Consider the following 8,340-nt stretch of genomic DNA (forward strand, 5'->3'; position numbering starts at 1 on the left):
CGGGCGGGGAGAGACCAGGCCCAGCCAGGGTATAAATGAGGAGGTGGGGGCGGCTCCGGCCGGCGCTGAGAGGCGCGCTGCGAACTGCAGCCTCGCCTAGCCTCCCAGGCCGCCCCAGCGAGTCCTGGGCGCGTGAGCACGCCTGCGCGCTCCCGGGCCTTTCCTGGCAAGCTGCTTGTAAGATGAGTGTAGAAGCAGGTGGGGGAGAGGGGAGGCAGCAAGCTAGAGTGCGAGGGGAGCGCGGGCGCTGAGCGGCGCTCACTTGGAGCGCGGCGAGCGAGCGAGAAGAGCCTCATCCATGTCCCCCGCTGCCTCCCTGCCAGGCGCGCGAAGATGATGGCCATGAACGCCAAGCAGCCTTTCGGCATGCACCCGGTGCTGCAAGAGCCCAAATTCTCCAGCCTGCACTCCGGCTCCGAGGCCATGCGCAGAGTCTGTCTCCCAGCCCCGCAGGTACGTAGTGGAGCATAATTACCGCTCGAAGGCACATATTTGACAGGCACTCGCTTCATGTTTTTTTCATGTCTCCCAGAACAATCGCCGCTGTCTGAACCTCTCTCCTTGTCTCCCCCGCGCTCTGTCCCCGCGCGCTCTTTCTATTCATGTCTCTGATCCACACGTCTGTTCCAGCAGAGCCGCTGCCTCAGTATTAATTTTTATGACCTGGGCTTTGAGGAGAGGCATCTCAGTTGTTTGAAAATGTGTTTTTATCCTGAGTTGACAGTATTCCCCACTGACCGTGCTGTGCGCCTTCTTGCTTGCAGCTGCAGGGTAATATATTTGGAAGCTTTGATGAGAGCCTGCTGGCACGCGCCGAAGCTCTGGCGGCGGTGGATATCGTCTCCCACGGCAAGAACCATCCGTTCAAGCCCGACGCCACCTACCATACCATGAGCAGCGTGCCCTGCACGTCCACTTCCTCCACCGTGCCCATCTCCCACCCGGCCGCGCTCACCTCGCACCCGCACCACGCCGTGCACCAGGGGCTAGAAGGCGACCTGCTGGAGCACATCTCGCCCACGCTAAGCGTGAGCGGTTTGGGCGCCCCCGAGCACTCGGTGATGCCCGCTCAGATCCACCCACACCACCTGGGCGCCATGGGCCACCTGCACCAGGCAATGGGCATGAGTCACCCGCATGCCGTGGCGCCTCACAGCGCCATGCCTGCATGCCTCAGTGACGTGGAGTCAGACCCACGAGAGCTTGAAGCCTTCGCGGAGCGCTTCAAGCAGCGGCGCATCAAGCTGGGAGTGACCCAAGCGGACGTGGGTGCGGCTCTGGCCAACCTCAAGATCCCTGGCGTGGGCTCGCTCAGCCAGAGCACCATCTGCAGGTTTGAGTCTCTCACTCTCTCGCACAACAACATGATTGCTCTTAAGCCGGTGCTCCAGGCCTGGCTGGAGGAGGCTGAGGCCGCCTACCGCGAGAAGAACAGCAAGCCGGAGCTCTTCAACGGCAGTGAGCGGAAGCGCAAACGCACGTCCATAGCAGCGCCGGAGAAGCGCTCACTCGAGGCCTACTTCGCCATCCAGCCACGGCCTTCATCCGAGAAGATCGCGGCCATAGCTGAGAAACTGGACCTTAAAAAGAACGTGGTGAGGGTCTGGTTCTGCAACCAGAGACAGAAACAGAAACGAATGAAGTACTCGGCCGTCCACTGACTGCAGCAAGGAGCAGCGTTCGGAGCTGGGAGAACCGAGGGCATTCCTCCCTCCCGGGGGGGGGGGGAGGGGTATGGGGCGTTTCCCCGGCAGGTCACGCTCTCTCTTCCGAAGCCACGGACTTTCCCCTTTATTCCGCCAGACTGCTTCCCGGCCTTCTCTTTCTCTCTTCCATTCTATTCCCACCAAAAAAGTTTTGACACTTGGAAAAAATTCATGAAGGTCGGCTGGAAAGGACCTGCGCTGTTCGTGGTGCTGAAATTCGCCCTAGCACGCTGTATCTTGCGGCCTCGGAGCAGGAACCCAACTGCTCCGGGTAGTGAACTGGCTGGACTACCAGGTGCGGGAGTGAAGGCGCCAGTCTGCTGAGCGCGTTTAAGCAAGGGATGAAGGGATGGTAAGGAAGTGATAAATAATAATAGTAAGGCTAGAATACCTAACCGGGGCACAGACACGTACTGGAGATTTATTTAGAGTATATGAAATACACGTATGTTTCCAAAGGATCACCTTATGCTCCCCTTCTCTGCCTAAATTCTGTTCATCTCATCCTTTGGTTTGCACTAAATTCTCATAAGATAGCATGGATTAGGTTCAGGGAAAGTGTACAAGGAATGCGGGCTCCGAGAGCTTCTCCGTGGTAAGTTGGGTTCCAGAAAAGATGGGCCTGGCGGGGCGGCAGGAATGCTGAGATGGATCTCTGGCGGTTTGGAAGCAGCAGTAGGTACCTGCTCTGACCATCCTCCACGGTCTGCTGGCGTTTGAGTGGTAATTACCGCCTGATGGAGGACGGGTGCTGGAGGTGTTCTGGACCAGCTGAAGACACTCCGACTCCAGCTAGATGCTCCAGCCGGACTCCCAGCGCAGCGTAGGCGGTTGCTAGAAAGTGACTGTAACTTCTCTGAATCATATGCAAGTTCTTCTAACACGTCTAACCTCGTTGTGCTTTTATTACTATTCTTGTTAGCATCATTAATTACTATTATTTATTTAACCTGGCTTCTTTCCATTCCCCTTATGTGGTGTCTCTCAGTGGAGGCTTATAGTTTTGGACCGGCTGAGGAGGAGACCTCTGGCCTCGACCCTTTCTGTCCCAGTTCCTCTAGCCCCATCACGTTTTATTCTTTCGTTGCTTCATGTAGTTTGCGTGTTGCTGTGTGACCTTTGGTTTCGTTCTCAGAATGAATACAAATAAAATATTAAGTTTTCTCTCTCTTTACCCCTTGAATTACTTCTAAAATAAATGCTTTATTTTTCAACCCGAATTGTAGTGGTTTTCTTTATCGGAGGTTAAGGGGCACTAGTCTTTGAAAAGATTTAAAAGTGAGAACTCAGAAGCGCTGGCAATCTCTTCCAACCGACCAGCCTCGGGCCATCTCCTCTTGCCCTTGCCACCTCACCCTCTCACCCAGATCTCCTCCAGGGAGATCTGACTGCTCATTTCTGGACCTCGGGGTTTCAAGGTACTTTCCTCCACGCTTCCCTGCGGCGATTCTACCAGCCTCTTTGTTCCCTCATCTTGGCCCAGATTGTAAACTTTGAAGCCTGATGATAGATGAGTGTTTGAGTCCCCAATGCCTCCACTCACTTGCAGAAAGATCCTGAGGCAAGTTTTTTAACTTCCTAGAGCCTTGATTGCTTGTCTGCAGGATGAAGGTGCTAATACCTACCTGACAGGGTTATTGTGAGGACTAAGTGAGATGATTTATTTAAGGAGTCTAGCACCCAGCTTGGCGCTTAATAGAAAACAAATTATTGTTTTAAAAGATTTCAAAAGGCTGGGGAGGTGGTGAGAGTATAAAGACAAAGAGGGAGAAAAGTGTTCGCTGGGACAGTTCGCTGAGGGCCTCTTCGGGATCTCTTTGGAAATTCATTTGGATTGGCCGCTTCAGAGTTTCTTCACTCTACCTCGGCTTCCAGTGGGAGGGCTAAATGACATACCCGCTGCAAAGTTCCTGGCCCAGCGAACCGTCGTAGTAGGTGCTCAGCAGACGCTAGTGCCCTTCTCTCTCATCCATCCCCTCTAAAAGGGTGAAGGAAACATTTTTACTTGTGAGCCGGAGCAACACCTAACACGATTTAAAAATTAATGCTCCACATTCAGGAGTAGTCTGCACGTTTCCGTGCTGCGGCTTCAAAGAGCTCCTGGTCATTAGACCCGAGGTTCGAAAACCTGAGCAGGGCTGGTCTCCCCTCTGCGCCGTGAGCCCCCTCCCCCACCGCAAAAACAAACCCGGGACTCTCCTCAGCCTCCGGACCTCAGCCCCTCGCCCCCGCCTTGCGCGAAAGCCCGAGCGATTCCTCCACCTCCCTCTCCATCGGGTGTCCTTTAATAATAAATGCCCTTATGCCATTACATTATATTGTGGGTTTTGAAAATTTAAAATACGGCTGATGCAATATTAATTGCCTATAGTGGTATAAAACACAGGGCCAGAGCTCAGCCGGGCTAGAGAGGAGGAGGCCGTGAGCGTCCCGCGCTGAAGCGAAGCGCCGCGCTCCAGACTTAGGCGCCTTTGCCGGCTGCGAGATTTCCTGCAGGTAAGAACCTTCACCTTCTCCTTCCGGGGGGGGAAAAAACCCGATGTCCGCTTCCATTCGCTTTTCGAAAAGATTCCTGCTCTTATTTATTTATTTAGCTTTTGTTTTTTAAACTAACGACCTTAAAAGTTTGGGAGACTTTTTTGGAGAGGTCGAGAGGAGCCGCAGGAGAGCAAGATCTGCGCCAAGTCCGCGCCAGACTTCTGCGGCTCATCCTCCTTCAGGCGCCTGGAATCGCCCGCGCTCACCAGTATTTTAATAAGTTTCTACCTGCGGGCGGGGGCTGCGGCCCTGTTCCCAAGGCGCTCCACCCTCTCTCATCCTCTGAGTCCGCCGGGCCGGCGCCGTCGCCTCTATCCTTGGGCTTTTTCAGGAAGCGACGGGAGATGTGGTTTCCCCGGGATGGTGCAGTCGCCTCTACCACTCCCCAGCGGAGGTGCAGACCTCTCTGCGGGGTGGGCTCCAGCAGGTTTGGCATTCACACAGGGCTCGTTTGCTTCCCCAGTGGACCGTTTCCTAACTGTATGACCTTGGGCAAGTCGTATCACCTCTCCCGTCTCTGCAGATGGCTGTAAAACCTCACACAAGTCATTTTGAAGAGTAATTGAGGATTTATCTGTAAAGAACTTGGAGCAGGTTTTCCTGTCCCAAGTCGTGTCAGCTTGCAACAGTCACTGTCCAAGGCCCATCCGGAAGTTTCTTTTAAACTGTACCAGGAGAAAGTGAAGCCAATCAATGTTCTAAGCTGTTTGTAGGGAGAGCTGCAATCCAGCCTGTCAGGATGTGGATGCTGGGGAAGGCTTCTAGGCACCAGCCTGGATAGAAGAGGGGCTTAACTGCCTGTGAGGGAGGCACACACAGGCCAGCATGGCTGAAGAGCCGGCAGGCAGAACTCTGAGGCCACAGTTCTGGGCTCCTTAGTTCAGGCTGTGTGGTCTCTGGTCAGTGAATTCCCCTCTCTCTGCCTGAGGTAGTTTTGTTCACTGCTTGGTTCCCAACACCTACCTAGCTCAGGGTCTTGGCCCAGAGTGGCAGACAAGAGATTATCTGTTGAATGAATGAATCAATGAGGTTATCATTTTGTAAAACCAAAGCACTATTCCAGCCCAATCATCTCTGGATTCTAGAGATTGCAGGGAAGAGCAGAGACCATAAAGGATAGGCAAGGCTCCCTGGGAGTGGGATCAGGGTCAAGGTGGTCTGCATCTTAAGCTTCCATTCAAAGGCAGTCAGTTTCCTTCCTGCTTAAATTAGAGGAGCTGTACCTGACCCCGTGGTGATCATGGGTCCGTACCAACCATGGTAATTCTGACACCGGCCCTGAGAACCTAGAGCAAGAGTCAGAGAGGAGGACCAGGGGTGACCTCTGTCCTGCCTGAGTGTGCATGGCCCTCTCTAGCCCCTGCGGTTGAGACTGGGGTCTTTTACTTTAGTGTTGAGATGGAAACAGCTGCCGCTCTGGAGTGGACAAGCCTGGGGTGGAATATCCACCTCTTCCTGTGAGACCCTGAGTAAATGACTTCACTGCTCTAAGCCTTTGTGCCCTCATCTGTAAAGTTGGATAAAGCTCTCTCTCAGGGTTGCTTTGAAGATTAAATAAAATCATGTAAGCTCAGGACCTGACACATAGCAGGCATTGATGGATAGACCCTTTAAACATCATTCTTACCCAGAAAAGTGAGATGTACAGTTGCGGAGCAAGCTCAGGGCTTGAAGTTAGCTGGGACCCACATTTCCCCGCTGTGAGCCACAGTGTGGTCATCTATAAAGTGAGGGTGGCACTGCCTAAACACCTCCCAGCGTGGTTGTCAGGGGCAAGCCTGAAAACTGTAGAAGAAACTGCTTTGCCCGCCGTTGTCCTAGCTACCGAAGGCGCGAGGGATTCGCTCTTCAAGGGTCCACGGTACGAATCCGTAGTGCCCCTTGGAAAGCTTGGCTTCAGCCGGCGGCTCCTCCAGCCCAGGGCTTCCTCCTCCGCGGGATTCGAACAACGACCTAGCGTCTGCGAACAGTCGAGATTCTGAACTGACCTCCCTCCCCAGGGGCGGGGCTCCAGTGGGCAGAAAACCTGTGGGGGAAGTCTGAGCTGAGAGGTGAAAGCACCTAAAGGCCCCTCTTTTTACCGAAGGAGAGACTGAGGCCCTGAGAGAGAGAGGGACTTAACTGGTTCCTTTTGCCTCAACTAGTTCTTTTCCCTAGTCACACTGTCACATCACCCCGTTTTATTTCTTTTATAGCTCTCATTACTCCCTGATAAAGCCTGTTTATTTATCTAGCAGTAAATGCGCTCGGAGCGAGCAGGGACCGCTTCTGCCCAACTCACCACTGCCTGCCTGAACCCCGTGCAGGGACTCGCAGAGTGAGCATGCCACAAATGTTTGTTGGGTAAATGAATGATAATCATATCTAACATTTATCGAGGTCCCTGTCAGGTACAGTTCCAAACACTTTATATGCATTAATTTATTAATCCTTAAACGACCCCATGAGTAGTTATGATTTTTAATCCCATTTTACAGATGACAACATGGAGGCACAGATGGTTTATGTTACTTGCCCAGGGCAAGTCGTGAACACAGCAAGTTAGTGGAGAGATCTAGCAAAACTCCAGTTACTTCGCCTCATTCCTTCCCGCGATGAGGCCCAACTGGCAGGGGCAGGGAATAGGGTGCCGCACGGTAATGGGGGTGGGGCAAACGCGTCCAATTGGCTGCAGACGCCGAGTTAGCAGAGGAGGCGCTGGAAGCCGAAGATGCCCGGGGTCCTCGCCCGCCCTCGGGGCTCTCCACGCGCGCTCCGTCTTCGCAGATCTTTCCCTCGCCGACACGCGCCGCCCCTTAGGTCTCTGTCCCAGTCTGTGCACTTGTTTCTCACGCAAACAGCTCTTAGCTTTCTTCCAATCCCGCGGCCGCAGCCGGAAGGCGGTAGGCAGCGTCCCCAGGGCGCGCGGGAAGCCCCCGCGGTGCTCCGCCCCGGCCGGCGGACGAATTAGTCCCCTTGGATCGCTCCTGGCGGAGCAGGTCAGGTTTCCCTCCGCCCCCGCCGGGCTCCCAGGGCTCCCCCGCGGGGTCAGGGTTCGCCAGGCTTCTCCCGGCGCCTCCGGAGGGGCTTCCCCTCGGCCGCGCCCGGGTTTAGGGAGCCTCCTGGACGGCTGGAGCAGCGTATTTGGGGCACTGAGGCACAGGCTCCCCCAGTAGAGCCATCTCCACCCGTTGCTTCCCGCCCTCAGCGCGTGGAGTACTTGTCTACACAAAGGTCAGTCCTCTTCCCCCTCCCCTCACCTCAGCCCTGCACAGCATTGACCTCCTCAGGAGGCGAACTGGTACCAAACCAGCAGTCTCTAAACATCAAAATCCAGGTGCTCCTCTTGGGAGAAACTAGAGTTTTTTTGGACTTCTTTATACATTCTTTACAGTTTAGTGTTGTTTTTACTTTGAATTACAAAAGAAGGAGGCACCACCATAATTTTATGGAGTAGGGCCTCTGGTCAGACCTGGCTCCCAATCCTACCGTCCCTCTTTCCTTCACTCACCACCGGTCTACCCCACCCCCCAGCCCTGCTCCAAATCTCAACATCCCCACCTGTGACAGAGCCCCCCAGTGCCTGGGGCTTTGCTAGGGCGACTCACCTCTTGGCAGATATAGTTAATGTCCAGCCCTCATAAATCAAGGCCATAAAAAGCTTACTTTCATATGCACTCAATTTCTACCAAACCTAAACTAATTGCGTAAATTCCTTTAGGCCACTCAGAGATGCTCTCTGGGTTGGGATCTGATCAATTAGTCATTAGGCACTCCATTAGCTGGGGTTTAAGCTGCCTCATATAAATGTCTCCTGTCAATTTGCTTGTAATTGAATGAATAAAAAAGAGTACAATTATTAGCACAGAGGATTAGAACGAGAGAGGTCAATTTTGTTCAAATATTCTAAAAATGTCTCTAATGATAATAATAACAACAATAATAATAATTAGAAAGCATTTAGTCACTAGCCACTGTGAATCCCTGTCCATGTTAAGGAAAGCTGTGGTCTGAAATGCACCTGTGGATCTATGTTCTGCCACCTTGGGAAGCTAGAGTCTCTTCCATCTGTGTGGCCTGTTTCTTTATCTGTAAAATGAGTTAGTTGGAGGTTATT

The 8,340-nt window shown here is 53.3% G+C and overlaps 1 protein-coding gene across 1 annotated transcript; it reads left to right on the top strand.

Annotated features, from left to right (window-relative positions):
• The first annotated feature begins 333 nt into the window (after positions 1-333).
• POU4F3 (POU class 4 homeobox 3) lies at positions 334-1,661 on the top strand. The gene is made up of 2 exons (XM_064277832.1): positions 334-453; positions 765-1,661. Exons 1-2 carry the CDS (start codon positions 334-336, stop codon positions 1,659-1,661), a joined length of 1,017 nt encoding a protein of 338 aa, XP_064133902.1.
• Positions 1,662-8,340: the final 6,679 nt, after the last annotated feature.

This window comes from Loxodonta africana, chromosome 2, assembly GCF_030014295.1.
Source record: "Loxodonta africana isolate mLoxAfr1 chromosome 2, mLoxAfr1.hap2, whole genome shotgun sequence".
Taxonomy (NCBI): domain Eukaryota; kingdom Metazoa; phylum Chordata; class Mammalia; order Proboscidea; family Elephantidae; genus Loxodonta; species Loxodonta africana.

What these genes read in the sequence shown, in the direction of transcription:
- POU4F3 (XM_064277832.1), top strand. Translation starts at nt 334, where the DNA reads ATGATGGCCATGAACGCCAAGCAGCCTTTCGGCATGCACCCGGTGCTG. An exon ending in TCTGTCTCCCAGCCCCGCAG is followed by an intron (nt 454 to 764) that starts GTACGTAGTGGA and finishes TCTTGCTTGCAG; the next exon opens with CTGCAGGGTAATATATTTGG.